Raw genomic sequence first — 21,761 nt, forward strand, 5'->3', positions numbered from 1 at the left:
AAATTACACACATACACAATTTCACATTGTATAAGAATAATATTATCTTATATAACATAAGTAGTTGGTACTTCCATCTAAAAAACTAGACATTATATTGAGCACTAAACTTACAGTTACCTAATCATGCATCATACAAGTACATTAAATAGTAACTATACATTAAAATGATGATACTTATTTTATGTATTAAAATATTATCTATTTCTGCTCATTAACAAACACATATGTTTATTTTAGCATACTACTCTCGAGTTGTTACAATTTATGGCTAAAAACCCACATACAATTTGATATGTTAGAAAATGGTCATCAAACCAAAACTAATTTTAACCAAGTGTAGCATAATAAATTTATTACTATTAATAGTTGTTAGTATAATAGAAGATATATTTTAAAATCAAAACAAAACAACAATCAAGCTACATGTATTTTTTCATCCCTTTAGATAATCTATATGCTTGACACATATATCATCCCTTCCATTGAATTCCTGTCATTTAGACAAAAAATAGTTAGCATTTCTATGAATATCAATATTATTTATCATCGTAACATTATTTCCTTGTTTTACATTTATAAGAAATATTCCTTTATTATTTGGTAACATGATTGTAGACAAACATAAAGCTAAAAGGAAAAACAAAAAAATATTGTTAAGCATATAAATATTAATAATTATTTTTTACTCAAGAATGTATGAGATTAATGTTTTTCTTTAACTAAATAAGAAAATAATAGAACATGAAACAAAAAATAAACACTAACACAAAATACAAGATAATAATAATTTGAATATGATCAATCAAGTAGATTTACCCAATAAATACTTAAGAAAATGAGCTTAGTTGTATCTAACCTTATTAGGGCATGACATGGATGAAATAATAGAATTTTTCAATCAATAGATGAGAGAAAAGTTCAAGAGAGGAAGGAATGGAAAAACAAATGGGAGCTAACAAAATTTAATAAGTTCTAAAAAACTATAATGCATGCCCTGGATGAGAATGTCAATTCATTTTAATTCGATCAAGAAAATAAATAAAGTATTTCATTGGCATAAGTTATCAATATAGAGATACAAAAAACATTCCACATAAAGAACTAGCTCTTACTATGTTCCCAATTATAATCTATTTTTTAATGAAATAGTTTTCAATTGTATTATTTCATTTGGATAACAAAGTCAACATAATATATTCACATTTACTCTTTGTAAGAAAAATGAATTATTATTTCCAATTAAATGTATGTTTCCTTAATTAAAAAATTATTACATAAATTCACAAGTCATTTACAAAATGGTAATTATCAATTCTACACAATAATCTTCTCCCTAATAATATTTATTTCCTTTTCATAAATTTCACCTCTTAGAATCTTTCACTAACCTTGTTGTTTTATCCTCCTTGAAACTCCTTACTTTCTTTCCTAGTTGTAGGCAATACAAAATTTTCTACTATGATTAGCATTATCTTTTTCTTGGGGTGCTTCCACTCTCTTTGTAGATGGCCTCATACTTCATCCATCATAGATTATTCCCATTAAGATTGTGTTAGGAAATTTTATACATTATAATACCACATCCTTTCTCCCCTCTTTACATATACATTATTTAATAAGTCAAAGTAGGAGCCTTCCTCTATAGGTTCATCTATTTAGACTCCCAATCATTAAATTAGTTAATTGTATTGAAATAATTGATTCTCTAATGATAACTAAGGTTTGGTAAAATTCTTGATAATATTATCATTTATTATGTTTTTATTGATGTTAAATTAATTATTTTCCTATTGACTATAATCTTGATATATCACTTGGTAGTATTTGATGTTGTAGTTTGTTTACAATTTGAACCTGTTTGGGGGGTTATATATTTTTGTACTAAGGTGTTTGAAGTGATGTTTTGTATGCTTGTATATGTTAATAAGATGGTTAAATTGACTTATAATTTATTTAAGTACATTAGTATATGCTAGAATCATAATGAAGAATAGACAATTATAGTGAGTGAATGATTTGATTGGGTAATCAAATCCTTACTTATATAAGTGATATTGTAATAAAATATTGGTATTGATATTTTTTTAAAATATTATTCTATTATTTTTAAAGGAATTGACTACATCATTATGATTATTTAGGCTACAAAATATTCATGAATGAGAACAATAACATTCTTAGAAAGTATGAACACGTAATATCAAATTGATGGGATAGTTTGATTTGATTGGCTAAAATAGATGTTCATTATTCAAACCAGTTATCATGATAACTTGGGTGGATTATCCTTGTTGATTCTTGATTACTATAATGATAAAGGTGAATGGATGTTTTATGGTTCTTGGGACACATTAGATAAGTCAACAAATGACTAACTATTTATTTTATTTTATCAATGTTTAATGGAATCTACCAATAACTTAGGTTTGAAATTGTTTTTCTATAACTATAATACATTTTAGGATTTATTTAGGAAGGTTTTTTTTTTTAATCATGAGTTAATGAAGTTGAGCCTTATTATGTAATGAAGTGTATAAATAGGGATGAAGGATAAGATTCTAAAGATAGATCATTAGTGATAGAGGTATGCTAAATTTTAGTTATAGAAGTTACTATGTAGTGGTGAAATATTAATATAAATAGGATCTAATGATTTCTATGATTATTGCTATTAATAGATTATTGTACTTTTTGATCACTAATAATTCCTAATAGAGACTTAATAACTTAGATCTAAATCCCTTTATACAGTTGATCCTAACTCAAATCTTCTAATAAGGATGAGTTAAATCCCTTAACTAGGTGGCTTCAAAAAGGTTTTTTCTATTCACAATACATTTTTTTGATCTTTCCAAATGGCCAAGCATTTGAAAGAGCATATTTTAAAGTACTACATATTCATGGGTAAGAACTCCTGCCATGGTCTTTCCCTTATCCCTTAGGTTACCATGTGAGAAATAATGGTAACTTCTTTAATTCATTATTATAAGGGTTGTTTAAGTTGGTTTTGGGTTAATTATTTTATTTAAAATTTTGTGTTAATTATGATTAATATGAGTTAAGTTATGATTTTTTTTAAAAAAATCTATAGATCTGATATAATATTGATTACCTCCCCCACTCTCACTAATGTTGGCCTCACCAATACTAAAATTTTGTATTAGAACTTGGGCCCTCTTTTTGGCCATCCTAATACCTAGAGGAATGAAGAGGAGAAAAGGTCTTAAATTCTCAAATGATAACTATACTATCTTTAGTGATTAGATTAGGATGAACCTTAAAGATATCTAACCATAATACTCAATGCATGTGTAAGATAGATACAATAAACATAAAGTAAAACTTGGTGTGGATGTACCTAAGTGATAAAAAATGACATACACAATAAATGTAGGCCATTTTAACTAGTATGCCTAATTATAAGTATATTAATATTTGTGGCTTTGATAGTGTCTATGATGTTTGTGAAAAGTAAAAGGAGATTTATGTTAACAAGTATGTAGAAAAATATAATGTTGACATATTGAAGGGAAAATATGATATATGAAGATGGTAGAAGGGGAGAATATTGCTCATTTTTGTTAAAGGATAAGATAGGCTGTAAGTGACATAATGAGTTTTGGTGGTGAAATTATAGAGGATAATATGCTATAAAAATATTGGAAAATTTAGGATCTATGCATGCCATTAGAGTCCCTACTATTCAAGAGATAAGGAAACAAGATGATGTCGATATTACCATTGATTTAATGATTGGGAAAATTACATATTTATATAGTTTTCATATATATATATATATGTGTGTGTGTGTGTGTGTGTGTGTGTGTGTGTGTGTGTTGCACAATATTTATATGTCACAAATAATCTCGATTGGATGAAGGTTTGGATTCAACAATGTTAATAATTCACTCATACATTAACATGGGAAAGTATAGATGTGTGTATATATGTATTTATATGTATAATGTATATACATATATATGTATATGTATCTATGTATATATATATATGTATGTATGTATGTATGTATGTATGTATGTATGTATGTATGTATGTATGTATGTATGTATGTATGTATGTATATGCATATGTATTTTTTTCTCTTTTTCTTTTTTACATGTTTGACATATATATTATACGTTGAGCACTACAAGGCTATGTAATACAAACATTTATTATAAAGTAATATATAGCCTCAAGTTTGAGAAAATTGATACTATGGAGCTTTAATTGACATACTTGACGTTTACTTAATGTCATTCAAATTTATTTTTTTCTACATCCAATGGTATGACCTATGATTGGATACTAATGATTTTGATATAACAATTATTGAACATTAAAATATATTCTCAATATTTAATATAAATTTATTTGAGTAAATTTAAAACTAGAACTATGTTCTTACAAGCCAATGTGAGAAGATATTTTACCTTGAGTTTCTACATAGGCTAAATTGGTAATTTATTGTAAGACATGATTCAAGAGGCCAATAATTAAAGTATATTGTGATGGTAAAAGATTCTTAAAAGTTAGGAAAAAAATGTAAATTATGTTCATGACTTAGAATTAGTTGATGATGTTTCTAATTTAAAATAATTATGAAGAAGAAGAACATGATGACGATGATGATGGTCATGTTGGTGGTTTTCATGATAATGATACTATATTAATTATTTGGTATTTATTTCTTGATATAATTTTATTTGACATATGTCATGATTACAACATTGATTGATTTTGATTAAAATTTTAATGGAATACATAAAATAGGTAATTAAGTGTAGACATCATGAACCCTTCTATTGAGAATCATACATAGTATAGATGAAGGAAAGGTAATTAATAAAAAATCATTTAATGATTCTATTGATTTCAAATTATAAGAATAAATAAATCTATTGAGTTTTTTACTATGCATTTTTTACCATATGTATCATGTGACTTATATAAATATTTTTAGGTTTGAGCTTCCTATAAGATATAAACTAGCATAAGATAAATCAATTTCATATTTAGGAACTTAACCCATCTTAGAAGGATCTTGTAGAGTATTACAATTAATGGAAATGTATAAGTTAATGCACCCTATAGAGAACATGATAATAGATTACTAATATTTTCATTGACAACTTTGTCTTCATGGTGAATGATATTAGTTGAGTTGTGAAGTTTTATTTTAATCTATATATATCCCCCCAACCCCACCCTTTCCACTCTAATCAATATTGACATCATCAAGACTAAATATTTGTATTCAAATACTTGAGCCCTCTTTTTGTGGAATCTTAAGAGATAGAGGAAAATATTAGCATGATGAGGGGGAAAGGTCTAACACTCTCAAATGATAGCTACACAATATGAAGAGATTAGATGAGTATATACCTAAAAGGTATGGAAAAAAAATACTATAACAATGAGAACTTTATATGGAAGTAGAAAAAGGGGAAAAAGTGAATATACAATCAATGAAATACATTGTATGTACTATGTTTGATTCTATCTATATTGATATTTGTGGATTCAAAAATGACTCTAATGTTTTCCAATAGTATATTTAATTTATGTTGTTAACAAATATGCTAGAAAGATAAGGTTGACATATTCAAGAAAAAATATGATGGCATGAAGATGGTAGAAAGGGAGAATATTTCTCATTTTTCTTAAATTATGAAAGTGGCTTTTGTTGGAAACTACAATAGGAAGAATTGTTAAGTTGTCATTGATGTCAAACCTTATTGGTAAGATAGTTTTCTATCTAATTGGAGTGTCATATCTAGATTATTGATGAAGAGAATTTGAGATGAGACATAAAAAAAACACCTAGAGAAAATGTTGAGTTATGAGAAGAAATTATAATGGGCACTTGATTAGTTAGACATTAACAAGATAAAGTGTTTTATTAAGCATGATATAAGTAAAGATGATAGTTACATTGAATACTTGAAGAAGTGATCAAAGAATGGCTAAATGCATAGGCTTTTCTAAGAAAAAGAGCAGAAGATTAAGGAAATTGAAGTGTATGTTGAGCAATGCTAGTGTTCACCGAGTGCCAATATGTTCTAAGTAGAAGTAGTGTCGACTAAGCATTAGCATTGACTAAGCAGTAGTATATGTGCCAAATAGAAATATTAGTAGCAATTGAGTAACCTATTGATGATCGAGTGTTAGGACGCAGTGTTAGCTTGGGGACAATATTTAATAATTTATAATAAAATCATGATTTCTAGTTGACATAGTTAATTTCTTAGAATTTGTAGAGCATGGTGAAGATAAGAATGGATGACCTACAACATTTAAATCAAGTAAAACCATGTTTGCACATTTCTATGAAAGGATTCAAGGATAATTTTGGAGAAATTTCTAGACGAAAAAAGTGGATATGAAATGTTGGAAGGATTCAATGAATCTAACGAGACCCTAAGATCTATGGTGGTGTTTAAGCAGAAAAAGATCAGCATTACCTATTAAAGGTGGTATAAGTGCTAACCAAGAATGGTTGGAGCTATTATTGATGTTATTGATTGGAAAACTTGAGCAAGAGGGTGAGAAGTATTGTGAAGAGGTGAAGAGTGATTTCTTGAAGGATTTCCAAGAGAATTAGAGAAAATGATGACAATGGATTCAGTCAACAGATCAACATGTGAGCCAAACTGTGATTTGTATTTGCAAAGTGAGTTGTATTAGTTAGACCAAAACTTGTTGTTACTTTCTAACCACTATACTAGTATTAAAATTCTTTAATTACGTGTGAGTTAAAAATCATGTATATAAATTCTTTTTATCAAGGTGGCATTCTAATGGAATGTTCTAAATTCCTCTAACAAGGCCACACTAAACATGATGATTAAATCCTTCAAAAATGTCATATTTAACATTGTGTTTTGTAATCTTTAACAAGGTTGGCTCTTAATAGAGCTCACTTCAAAAGAATGAAATATTATTGACATGTTACTAGTTGTTTTTTCAAAAGTGGGTTTCCACGTTAAATCCTAGTGTCAAACTTGTGTGGATATTATTTGTGATGATTTATTATTAATGTGTTACATTCTACAAGTCTATTATTATTAGCATAGTGGAATACTAGTATATGTTATTAATAAACTAATATAGAGGTTGAGCTAATGGATGCTTAGATTTGAAGTAGTTGAAGTTGTTAAAATATTTAGAATAACTGGGGGTGGGGTGTTGAATTAGTTACTCAAGGTCCATAAGTACCATTCAACAATCAAACAATAAACATTAACACTTCTTAACACTTCTTAACTTGTTGTAGCTTGGTCTCTACTAAACACTCATAAACAAAGTTACTAGTAGTTCATTATCCTAATGTACCAAACTTGTTCAATGTAAACATTTAAAATATAAAGCACCATAAAACATTCAACACAAGTTTGACAATAGGATTTAATGTGGAAATTGATGAAGGGTGCTTCCATTAATACCATAAACCATAATAGAAACAAAGAATCAAAAGCAAATACAAGAACAAAATATAGACTTCTTATTTGCATCGCAAATGTGGAATTATAGTTGTCACAAGTACAATATGCTAACCCACATGGGTGCCTTCATTACAATAATCTACAAGACTATGTTGTGAGCTATCACCCAAAGTTGTTTTAGACAATGTTTGGGTCTTTCTTAAATAGACAATTTTAGGTCACCCGAGAAGATTCTAGACATTGAAACTTAATACCTAGGGCCAATAAACCCTAACAATACATATAGAGTTGGCCAAATAAATCTTTGAAAATTATTTTAGATATTTTGAGTAGCGCAACTTTGAAAAACCATAACTCACAAACTATTGCTCTGATTGGCTATTATAACCACTTTTCAAAAATGCTAGCTCTAGCTCTACAATTCAAAATTGTGCATGCACACTTGCATTGAGTTTTTGGACCTCATTTGGGCACTCTAAGGCCTCCAATGGCAAGCCTAAAGATTTTTCTACAAAATTTTCCACCGAAAATTGTCAATAGCTTCTCTAATACTTAAACTAGAGAAATGATATTTTTATGGTAGGCTTAAAAGTCTAAAATGAACCTTCATTTAGAAAATGAGAAAATTTTGAGCTCATATGAAAAACTTACTAAAAATAGCAATTTCCTAGAAATAGTAACCACCTTGTCTACTATTCCTTATTAAAATAGAAAAGACTAAAAATAAAATATTTTTAGGTAATGCAAGATTGCTCTTACACCTAGGATGCTCCTGCATCAGACACCCAGAGTAATTTGAGAAGTGACTCTATCATGTCTTGGGTGTTTAGAGGAAAACCTAGAAGGTTAACCTCTTCCCTTACTAGCCATGATGAATCCTCTACAAGCCTCCCTTTCCATTTGACCAGGTATTCCTCATAAGTTTTGTTCCTCATACTTTTTCCAACATGACTATCCAATATCTCTTCAATCTCCTTTGTAGTTGAGCAAGCTACTAGAATACTCCACTATGCTTCTTTAATTTCATGTGCATTACCTCCTTCATAATACTCTGTCAAATTTGAAATATTAAATACTAGTGAAATATTCAATTCAACATGAAATTCCACTTCATAAGCATTTCTAGGATCATATCTTTTCACTATCTTAGATGGTCAAAACTTCTTCATCTTTAGCCTATTATATGTGCCCACAGGAAAATGCTCCTTCCTCAAATGAACCATGACTTCATCTCTAATCTATAATTCCTTATATCTCCTTTTTACATCTTCCTTAGCTACTATGTATTCATCTTTATGATGTGCTTCCTCACCTCCTCACAAATGTTCTTCAAATTTTCAACAAATATTTTTGGTTTAACACTACTTATCTCTCTTTTATTCAACTGCCTCAATTCAGAAGCATTTTTTGGACTACTTCCATATATAATCTAGAATGGTGATTTACTAGTACTCCTATTGATAGAATTATTATATGCAAATTTTTCCTGTGGTAAAATCATATCCCATCCTTTTGGCTTGTCTTCAACCAAACATCTCAACAAGTTTCCTAAATCATGATTCACAACTTATGTCTATCCATCACTCTATGGATGATGTGATGAAATGAACTTCAAATCTATCTTCAACCTCATCCACATTGTAACCTATAAATACCCAAAAAATTTGGTATCTCAATCTAAAACTATACTCTTTGATAGATCATGTAGTTTCACCACTTTTTTGAAAAAGAATTCTACTGCATGAACAACATCACTAGTCTTCTTGCAAGGAATAAAATGTGCCATCTTTGAAAACCTATCAACCACCAAAAAAATAGAATCATTCCATCACTACATCCTCGATAATTCAAGAACACAATCCATGCTAAAATCCTCCCATGACTTCTCTGGTATAGGTAATGGATGATACAACCCTATATTCTACTTCACTCTTTTTGCCATCTGACATACTCTGCAACTTTGTACAAACTTCTTCACATCTTGCTACAACTGTGGCTAGTAATAATTATTAGCAACCAAATATATGGTTTTAACTTTGCCAAAATGTCCAACCAATCCTCCACTATGCTTCTCCTTGATGAGATTCTCTCTCATTGAAATTCTTGGAATGCACAACTGGTTTCCTTTGAACAACATACTATCTTGGATCATGAAATCCAACCACTTTGTCATGTCAAGTGTAACAAGTTTTGTACAAACCTTCCATGCTTCACCAAAATCAAGATCATCTAGATACAAAGTACTAAGTTCATTGAACCCAACCACCTCTATCTACATTTCTATCAACAAAATTTGTCTTCTACTATAGCATCTATAACTTTGTTAGACTTCCCGCTCTTGTGTTTCAAAAAAAATGTATAACTCTACAAAAACTCAACCCACTTCAAATGCCTTTGGTTTAATTTTCCTCTAATATTCAAATATTGGAAAGCTTGATGATCAGTATACAAAAAAACTCCTTAGGAAGAAGATAGTGTCTCTATTTTTTCAATGCTTGAACTATAGCATAAAATTCTTGATCATAAACATAATATTTTCTTTTTGCATCATTCAATTTGTCACTGAAATAAGCAATGGGCCTACCTTCTTGGTTCATAACAACTCCTATTGTAGTACCACTACCATCATAGTCTACTTGAAACACCTTGTTAAAATCAAGAAGTGCTAAAACTAGCTACTTAGTAACTTTCTATTTCAATAGATTAAAACTCTTATTTGCTCCTATAGTCCACTTAAATTATTTCCTATCCCATCTCATTGTTTCAGTCAAGGGTCCAAAAATACTGCTAAAACCTCTTATGAACTTTCTATAAAAACTAGCTAGTACATGAAAATATTTTACCTTTGTTGCACTCCTAAGAGTAGGCCATTCAAGGTTAGCTTTCACTTTCTCTGGGTCCATTTTTAGACCTTCTGCTGGGACTACAAATCTTAGGTACACCAACTCAATAAGGATCAAATGCTCCTCCAATATCTTACTAAAGATCAAAATATCATCTAGGTAAACAATGACAAAATTACCTAGAAACTCCTTCAGTATCTCATTCATGAGCCTCATAAAAGTTCCTAGAGCATTGGTTAGCCCAAAAGGCATGACTAACCACTCATATAGTCCTTCTTTTATCTTGAAAGCAATCTTCCACTCATCACCTTCTCTAATACAAATCTGATGGTACCCACTCTTCGGATCTATCTTTGTGAAATATTCAGCTCCACTCAAACACTCCATAATATCATCCATCCTTGGAAATGGAAATCTATACTTTATTTTCATCTTGTTGATAGTATGAGAATCTATGCAAATCCTTCATTTTCTATTCTCATTTGGTGCTAATATAGTTGGTACAATACATGGACTTAGATTCTCTCAAATCAACACCTTGTGCAAAACTCATGAACTTGTCTATTCAACTCTTCACTTTCTATTGGTGTCATTTTGTACATTGCTTTATTTGGAAAACTGTTTCCTGGAACCAAATCCATCTAGTGACTGATCTTCCTCATTGTGGGCAATCCATCAAGTACATTATTTAATAAAATATCAAAAAAATCTCCCAACATATCTACATCTTTTGTAGGTACCTCCTCTACTTCTTCTTTACTATCTTTTGGAATTATAGTAGAACACATATGCTTACACTTCATACCTTTCAGAAACTCTTTTCCATCAACAAAACATATTTTGGTAGCACTACATACCTTTTATTTTTTATCTTTCAATGGCTTAAACTTATGCTTCACTCCATCTTTGGTTAGAGTGTAGGTATTTGCTCACCCATCATGTACAACATACCTATCAAACTGCAATGACCTGCCTAGCAACATATGACATATGTCCATAGGTATGATATCACATAGTACCTCCTGGTAGCTTCAAATCTTGAACTTCACTGAGCACTACTCATTGACCATGACCTTGTGGTCATCTTGCACCCAACCAATATGGTATGGATACAGGTGTTTTTGTCTCTTTAGCTTCAACTCGGTGACCATTTTTTTTGACACAAGATTGTTAGTACATTCACCATTAATGATTACATCACAACACTTATCTTCACATCTACACCTTGTACAAAAAAAGCTAGTTCTTTGATCAGGTTCATTCTCACCACTCATTAGGACTCTTTTGTTAACTAGGAATTCTCCTCTTTCATCATCTTTAGAATGTGAAGATCTAGCATTTGCATCAACATGTGCAACTCTAGCCTAGCCTTCTGTTCTTTGATTTTTCCTTTCTTGGTGTTGGGTACATTCAAATGATCTATGCCCTTCTTCTCCATAGTGAAAATGTTTCCCACAAAAGCCTCCTCTTCCAAATCCTTGTCCTTTGCCTCTTCCTCTCTAATCTCTATTATTCTAATCATGCAAATGATTGGAATTGTTTTCCCTCTAGTTCTGTCTACTACTCCTAGCCTCATCCTTGTTCTTATGATCATCATTACAGCTATTCTTGTTGTCAAACTTCTTTCTTAGTTTCTCCTCAACTCTTAGGCAAAATGGGTATGCTACCTCAATATTGTTCATTTGAACTAGGCTCAACTCATCCTATATACTTTCCATTAACCCATTAAGATAACAAGTGCTTATCAGCTTCTACATGACCAATTCTAAGGAGAACATAGTATAACACTTTGGTATACTCTTGAACAAATTTTCACACTTGCTTCAATACTTGTATCTTCTTTAATAGATTAGGCTCATAATCCATGGGAATGAATTTTCAATTTAGTTTAGCTATCATCTAATCCCATCTAGTGATTTTTTCCTTTCCCTTTCTATTTCACTCCAACTAAACCTCCTACCACTAGATCTTTGCATGTTGGTTTAGTTTTACCTTCACAAACCTGACCCTATCAAGATCCTTAATATCTTCATACTCAAAGTACTCCTCTAGTTCATTGATCCAATTTATCATCTCCTCTAGGTTAAGATTTACTAACAATGTGGGAACCTCAAACTTAGGTCTTTTTCCAATCTTTGAGATGGCCCTAAAAATCATATCTTCCTTTGGGTTTAGAACTGCCTTTGCTTCAATATTTTCTTTTACTTCATCCTCAGGCTTGCTTTCATCTCTTAGAGGAGGTTTATTCCTTTTCACATTTTTTTCTTCCAATTCTTGCATTTGTCTTTGGAGGGCTCAAAAACCTTTAGGTGTAACACCTACATATCTTCTGCCATGCTCTCTTTGTGGAGGCATTTTTGCACTTATGTTGAAACCCTAGTGTAAACTACCTCATAATCAATTATCTATCTACATGCTCAACCCAAACCATGGTCCTAGTGCAAATTACTTCATAGTCGGTGATCTGTCCACACACTCAAGAACTCTAGCTCTAATACCACTTGATGAAAGATGCTTCCCTTAATACCAGAAACCATAATAGAAATAAAGAAACAACAAAAAATAGCAAGTTCCTAGAAATAGTTACCACCTTGTCTACTAGTCCTTATTAAAATAGGAAAGGCTAAAAATATTTTTTTTTTTGGGTGATGCAAGATTTCTTTTACACCCAAGATGCTCCTACATCAAAAACCAAATTTGGGAAAAACCAACGTCAACATGTCACCACTTTTCCACTCTTCTAAAGTGAACCCTATTAAACGTTACAATACACATTATTAAATGTGGCCTGGTTAAATGATTTAAATAACCTATTAGGGGTGGCCTTGTGAGAGGACATTAGAAAATTATCTTAGAATGTCACCTTGCAAAAGGATTTACACAAACTATTAAGTCCTTTAATGCCTGTTAGATCAACCTTTGGTTAAAAGGATTTCAATATAATTTTTTACAATGATTAGAAGTAAAACAATAGGGTTTTATATGTATTATTACAACTCACTTTGTAGTTTTAGATCTATGTTCAATTCATCTGTTGATTCCTTGATAAACCTTCCTTGTGACCATTGTCCTTGATTCACTTGGAAAACTTTCAAGAAATCATCCTTCTCTTCACAACAAACTTAAGCCTTCTACTCAAATTTTCTTATCAACCTCAGCTACATTGTTTGATCTCATGAAAACTATACACAGATTCTCTTCTCAGTTCTCTTCTTTCCATATCTCATTCATGCTCTTATTTCTTCTTGTACACCCCCCTAAAGTTTTTCTCTATACCTTCTTAAATAGGCAATTCTTGTCCTTTTCCATTTTCCACAATCACCATAGATCTTAGAGTTTACAATCTGATCCATCAAATTTATTGTATTTTAAATCTCCATCACTTTTCTAGAAACCTCTCATTGAATTCATTCATTTATGAATCTTACCTAATCCTTTCCTTGATTTAAATGATCTAACATTTAAATTCTTATCTTCAATGCACTTTCCATATCCCAAGAAATTAAGTGAATCAGCTGAAAATCATGATTTCTCATACTTATTCAAAATATTGTCACTTAATCATCACTTAATTTATCAGTCTCTATAAGAATTCTTGCTTGGTATCATTACTACCACTCATTTAATACTGATGTTCTTTCAAAACTAAGTTTCACTTAGCTTGTACTAGAGCCTAGTAGACATAAGCATCCCTTGACATAAACTTCAACTTCCTTGATCTTCTACTCTCTTCTTCAAACAAGCTTATGTAGTTTGTCAATCACTTTACATGTCTTCATAAGATGAACAATTAGAGTATCTTTCCATAGTCTAACTAATCATATATCCAGTGTATCTTCTTTTTCATTATTCAACATTTCCTTTAGGTTCTTTTGTTATGAACAATTTCTCAAATCCTCTCCATCAATCAAATAGATATGACATTTAGATCAAGTAGAAACATGTTTGATCAAGTAGATTTGACATCAATGCGAACATAATAATTTTTCCAATCAAAGTTTCCAAAAATCTCCCTCTTTGGCATTGATGGAAACACCTTAAATATTTTCCCTATAGGAATACAATATACCTCTTTATTACCATGCAATCCAAAAGATTTCACTTCCATGAGTGGCCAATGTCCTTAGTTTCATTCTAATTCGCATCCATGGAATTTCAGAAACTCCCTCTAAGTTATGAGTTCAAACATCCTCTTGTATATATACTTTATAATCTATTCAATTCTCTCCTTCTTATACTATGTATCTCTCAAATCCTTCTCTCCCTCTATGACAACAATGCCAAAGAGGCCAACTCCCTTGGCTTTAGTTCTTCACACATATTGATTATGTAGATAAGTACTATGGTAAACTTTAAGGAACCCCCCTCTAGAAAAAGATATAAATTATTGGTGAATCTTTCATTATTTTGAAAAACAAAATTATTTTTATCAATGAATCTCTCAATTTTTTTAATTTTAAATATTATTTACATTGGCAATTATTTTGAAATTATAATTTTGGAGTAGAAAATATTGGTGAATCTAAATAATAATAGCAAGTTCACTAATCATCATGGAATATTACAAATCAAAATTGAACATGTTTTATCTCATAGAAATTATGAGGATAATTACATTATATTTTAAATCAATAGTGAAAACCAAATATTGGTAACATATCCCTAAAGTAACTAATAATTATGATAATTATTGGTGAATTAATTTTAATTTCTTGGATAATAAATAATATTTACATGAATCAAATCTAATCATGTATCGAATATTTTTGTGAATCTTTGAGTTTAAATTTTTTAATAAAATAAATTATTGAGTGATTTAAATATTTTAGAACTAAATTCAATAAAAATTTGGCGATTTAGGTTGCATTAAATCTTAAATTATTAGCCAAATTACTAGTAATTTTTTTCTAAAATTCACAAAATTACGAATATTCACCACTAAAGAACACCCTAATAAGCACATGTCAGGGCTTAATTCTATCATCTATGTATGACTGATTTGTTATGTTGTTATCATTCTTCTTCTTTACTTGACTTGACTACCTTCAGAATCTCCTAAGATAGAACTGTTTGCATCAATGTGTGAGGTATTGTGATTAGCATATTTCATGTAATGCATCATTTCTTCTTAAGTTCTTTTTCTCAAGGGAATCAAACCTAGTCTACCTCTAAGATATTCATAAGCATCTTTAGGCAAGCCTTTAGTGAATATGTTAGCAATTTTTCTTTGGTGTGTATATATTCCAACTTCACTTCTTTGCCTTGAACTAGTTCTCTCAAGTAGTGATACTTGATAGCAATGTGCTTTATTTTAATATCCATCACATGATTCTTTGATATGTTGATAAAACTTTTGTTATCACAATAGATAATCATTGCATGTGTGATTTCTTCCTTCATTAATTCTAGTTTTTTCTCAATCCACATAATGTTTGAACTGTTCATTACAGTGGTCAATTATTTGGTGTCAACTATTGATCAGGAAATATGGTTTTGTTTCTTTCTTGTCCATGAAACCAATCTCTTTCCTAGAAATACCACACCTCCATTAGTGCTCTTTCTATCATCAATATTTCTTATTCAATCATAGTCAATGAATACCTTCAGTTCAAATCTATCAATCCTTTTGAAATATAATCCATAATATTTTGTACCTTTTAGATATCTCAATATCCTTCGCATTTCCATCATGTTATTTTCCTTAGGATTTTCTAAAAATATAGAAATTATCCCTACAACTAATGCAATATTAGGTCTACTATGAACAACATATTGAAATTTTCCAATAATTGATATTGTTTTCAATATGGGTAGATAGATGTCTTGATTGTTGTCATTTATGGAAACATGTACTCAACATTTCATTTAGGAATTTAGAGTTAGAAATTTGTCTATGTGTCAGATAGTTTGCAACAACATAGAGAAATATTTTATGAGGACAGATGACTCATTGAGATTTAGATCATGCACAATTGAGGGAAGCTCTATGACAGTGTCATGATGATTTGTACTAGTGTGTAGGTGTGCATGGATAATACAGAGTGAGTTATGATTAAAATATTAATAAGAGTATTTGACAGAGCAAATCAAAGCATATCAACGAATTGAGTTGTGTGACTTAATGAATTATTTTAGTCACAAAATAATTACTAAGTTATGATGAGCTAACTTTGTGGATATTAATCCTTAAGTTATTTTGTATTGTGTCAAGTGTGTGAAGACATGAATGCCAACTAAGCAGTAATTTATGAATATGTGAGGTGTAAGTAAAGATATTATATTGCATAGTAAAAGTGCAAGTTGTATGTGATGTGAACTATTGTATAGAGACCTTGAATAATATGTGAGCCTTATGTGATGCAAAATCTAATGTATTATCTAAGAAAGTGTGAATTACAGTAGTAAGCAAGTATTGTATGTATACCTACTCTTGTGAAGAACTAAACTATATAACTTCATGTTAGGGAAATAGGCTCTTATTCCATACATATATTATTTATACCAACTCCTAATAGGGTTGAGGCTTCTAACAAGGCCTAGTCCTCTAACAAGGACTCGAGACACTATATGTACTTCATAGACTCCTAAAAGGGTCAATATCATTAATCGGATCCTATTGTTTAGTGAATCATCTTGTGGATATCATCCCCATTGGGGTTTTCCCTTGTCCAAGGTTTTCCTAGTTAACAAATAATGGTGTTATGAGTGTTCTATGTGTGTGGTTATATTTACTATTTAGTTGTGGGAAAAATACTGTAGAATACTGATTCACCCTCCCCCCACTCCCCTCTTAGTATTGTCTATTTCTAACAATTGGTATCAAAGCCCTGTTACTTGGAAGAGGCTTAACAACTGAAGTAAGATCCTTTTAAATATGGAATAGTTGAAGAGAAACCTAGAAGAAGCTCTTCAGTAGATTGACCTTCTTACAAAATAAAGAGATAACTTGAAAGATATATATGAAGATGCAAAATTGTACATTGGAAAATAGAAAGACAAGATTGATGACCTAAAATCTAGAAAATAATCATTTGTGTAGACTATTGATAGTGATGAAGTAGAAAATCTCAAGAAAGAAAATGAGATCTTGAAACATGAGTTGAAAATTGTTGAACTTAAGTTGAGTCTTAAGGCTAATGGCAGTAAGAGTGAATGTGATCTAAAATCAGAGAATGCAAACCTTAATCCTAGTTGAGTTAAGTGACATCTGAACTACTATTAAGATAGAACATGTTGAGTTGGAGAAGTACAACATTATTGTGAAAGGAGAGTTGACACAAGCCAAACAACAATTAGAGAAACTTTACACAAGTTTTGGGAAGATAGTTGAATAGATATTCCACTAGAGACCCCCTTATGACAAGTCAAGTCTTGGATACCTTATTGGATAAAAGTCAACAAAGAAAGTTTAGAAGATGAAATATCCAGATCCTATTGTAAAAACCCCTAAGAAAACTAGTCACAATATGATCTAGTCATCTAAAGAAGTTGAGATAGTTGATTATTCTAAGAAATTTGATGAACTTAAGATAACAGAGCAAGTTGATGAACCTAAGAAAGACAATTTATCCAAAGAATTTAGACATGAGTCAAAGGTAGATGTTTCATATGAAATATAGTTGGACACATGAAGAGAGATTGCATAGGTAAGTCTTTTAAACCTATTACTAATTTATATTGTTATAATTTTCATGGTTATAAACATAAAGCAATAGATTGTAAGAAACCTAAGTTTGATCATAACAATGGTAATAGTAGAATGTTTAGGAATACTAACCTTATAGGTGATGATAGAGGTAGATCTTAGATTATATCTAATGATGGAGAGAAACCTAATGGTGAAATAAAATAGATTGTATGTTATAAGTGTAACAATCCCAGACACATTGCAAGAAATTGCAGAGCACCTAAAAGTTAGAATGGAACCAATCAAAAGAGAAATGCACATGTGTGTCAGTTATGCAATAACTTTGGACACATAGAAAGATTATATAAAATGGACAAAAGGATTTTAATAGGAATCCTAATAAAAAAAGGAATAAAAACAAAATATATAGAAGGAATGAAAATAGAAGTGATAACAATCAGAGGGAAACAATTAAGGAACATGTTGATGAATTTAAGGAAGCATTTGTGAAAGCTTGTAATTCAAAGAGTTCACATATAGTTTTAGAAGAACAATACTTTGGTGCTCCTAAAGAGAAATTGAAATCATAGATTGTGTGTGACTCATCCTACCTAAATTAAGTAGTTCTAGTAGAGGTAGAGCATAATTTAGTTAGAACTGATTTGAGAGAGCAAGTTGTTGGAAGTTGCATGATTAAAAAAGGTAGAAGACATGGAGAGGAAACTATGGTCAAGTGTGCAAGTCTATATATGATCATTGTAAGAGATAATTGAGCAAACAAGTTTACTAGTAAAAAGAGATAATATTTTGAATTTGTGGTAGAGACACATTGAATGTGTAGTCTAATTTGAAATCATTTAAGGATTGCGAGAAAGATTGTGTGTACCATTTGTTCAAGTGAAGTGTTTTGAGTAAATTAAAGAGTGATTTGATAGTGAATTGAAGTATGGAGAGAATTTTGTGAAGTGAAAAGTTGCAAAATCCCTAAATCACAATTTTAAGGTATTTTACAGAGTTTTAATCCACTTTTTTAGTGCTTATAATTACAACTTCAATTTCTAGTTAGACAACATTGTTAGAAACAATAGTCCACCAAGATAACTAAGAGGGGGGAGGGGGTTGAATCATTTATCCAATAATTAAAGCATTTATCAACCTTAAACAATCTTATCCATTCAACCAAACTAAATAGTAACCATAACAAGATGGACATAGACAATTACACTAGATATGTTAACTAGGTAAACCTTTGATAAGAGGGAAAACCCTAGTGGGAATGATGCCCACAAGATGATGTACTAATATAAATATTCCTTGTTAGAGGATGAACCTTGTTAGGAGTCTATTGAAACATTTAGTACATATGAGTCCATGTTAGAAGACTTTGAATCTTTGTTAGAAGATTCCAACCCTATTAGGAATTCTAGAAGATAGAAGGATCCACTACCTAAACAACTTCTGGAGCAAGACCACTAAACTCACTATCCAACTAATCTCTTAATTATTTATTCTAGAATAATTGTGTATACTATACTTTAACTTCTTTCCACTATCCTATTAACTAGACCAATCATTGTTAAACCTTGTAGAATGGGTCATGAACCTTTGGATCATACAATAAAACCTCGGCAATTTCCTTACCTTCTGCTTAGCTCTGCTTAACTTCACATTCCACTTTTCAATCATTTGCATTCATCCATACATACTTTATACATACTAATTACATGATAAAGTAAAATTTCCTTCCTTTATACCAAATCCATAAAACAATTCCTTGAATTAGTTGTTACACCTTCTCAATTAATTATTATAGGACCACTTTAAGAACTCATTACACTTGGTGATATCATTAATCTTTCACCTTGCAACCTGAATAACTTTTTTTACATGTACCATTATGATGAGCAAGATTATCCACATCATCACCAACACATATTTGTCACATCTTTAACCTTGTCTTCTTAGAATAACAACTCTGCTAAGAGATATAAGAAGTTTACCAAAGCATACCTCTATAAACTCTATCTAAGAACATTCTACACTAAAACTTGCATAACATATTCTAGACTTAATATCTTATGATTATGAGGTTAGCTACATATACTAGAAACATAGTATAATCTCTCTCTAACCTCTCTACTACAAGTACTCAATGATCTATCCATACCAACTTGATCTTTACCATTGTTCTTCTATCAGATACCATAGAAAAATGCGATGTTGACATCAATGATAATGATCTAATCATGTTTCTACAATAATCTCCCATAGGAATATCATCATTATTCATGCTTCCAACAATCTCCCCCTTTGGCATTGATGGAAACATAGATGAAAAACATCTAGTTTCAAGAGTACCAACTAAAAAAGACTTTTACCCTTTCTTTTCAAATCCTCTTCATCAATCATTCTCCCATGTTGTACTTCTTCCAAAATATTTTCCATGCTAAAATTCTCCCTTAAATGTACTCAAATTTTTTTTCATGTAGAACTTCTCCCCCATAGACATCAATGTCAAAGGTTTTAGCAACCATCAAACTCTACAACAATTGATTCTTACTTAGCTCAAGTGTCCAAAGACAATATTCAAAAACAACATCCAACAAGAGTCTTAGATGACTCTATCCATCATAGATACTCCCCCATATATGAAGCATCAACATTCAGTCTAGACAAATAATAGTGCTCTGTTACATAGGACTTATGCATTCTTGCATCTTAGAGGCTTAGTAAAAATATCTACAATCTTCTCTTTAGTGCTCACATACTCCAATCTAATTTCCTTATCTACAACTTTCTCTCTCAATATGTGATACTTGATAGAAATTTTCTTGGTCTTAGAATGTGGCATTGGATTCTTAGACATATTTACTATGCTTGTGTTGTCACAATGTGTAAAAACTGGTTCACTAAATTATATCCTTATATCCTTCAATATTGGCTTCATTAAAACAATGTGATTATAATTATTTACAACATATTCTACTTTTGGTGTAATTTGTGAGGTAGAATCCTACTTCATACTTAGCCAAGAAATTAATATTCATCCGAGAAAGAAGGATCCACCAATGGTGCTCTTTTTGTCATCCATGCTACCTGCCCAATCAACATCAGTATAAGCACATAAATTAAAATCATTAGACTTATCATATGATAATCCAAACTCTGGTGTTCCTTTCACATATCTAAATATCCTTTTGACTACTGTATAATGTGTTTCTCTATGATTATCTTGGAATCTTGCAATAATTCCAACTACATGTGCCATATCTAACCTTGTGTGAGTCAGATATTGCAAACATCTAATCATAAAGCTATACTTCTTATGCTCAACAATAGGTGTCTCATCCTTTGTAGATAACTTGTGTCCAGTTACCATAGGTGTTCCAATGGGTTTACATGTTTCCAAACAAAAACTTTTCAATAAATCTTTCAAATACTTAGTTTAAGAAATAAAGATTCCTTCATTATTGTGTATAATATGTAATCCTAGAAAATATTTCATTTCTCTTATCATACACATTTCAAATTCCTTCTTCATTTCTTCTAAAAACTTGTCACTTTCATCATCATTTCCTCCAAATATGATATCATCAACAAATATTACCAAGATCATCAATCCATCATCAATTTCTTTCCAATAGAGATTACTATCTACCATACCTTTTCTATATCCAAGATTTTTCAAATGCTTATCCAACCTTGCATACCAAGTTTTGTGTCCTTGCTTCAAGCCATACAATTCTTTCTTCAATTTGCATACTATGTCATTGTCATCTATTAAAGGAAACGCTTCAAGCTATTCAATGTTTTCCTCTTCTTCAAGTTCTCCATTTAGAAATG

At 30.5% G+C, this 21,761-nt stretch overlaps 1 protein-coding gene across 1 annotated transcript in view; it reads right to left on the reverse strand.

Moving 5' to 3' along the window:
• Nucleotides 1-327: 327 nt before the first annotated feature.
• Nucleotides 328-21,761, reverse strand: part of LOC149560668 (putative UPF0481 protein At3g02645) — a 153,305-nt gene continuing 131,871 nt past the window's right edge. The window contains exon 2 of the mRNA XM_089824765.1: nucleotides 328-493. Within this exon, the coding sequence (XP_089680891.1) occupies nucleotides 474-493 (20 nt within the window). The 3' untranslated portion in view covers nucleotides 328-473. The remainder of the gene's footprint in view (nucleotides 494-21,761) is intronic.

This window comes from Cupressus sempervirens, chromosome 4 (genome assembly GCF_028749045.1).
Source record: "Cupressus sempervirens isolate cs-2001-9-10 chromosome 4, ASM2874904v1, whole genome shotgun sequence".
NCBI classification, from domain to species: Eukaryota; Viridiplantae; Streptophyta; class Pinopsida; order Cupressales; family Cupressaceae; genus Cupressus; species Cupressus sempervirens.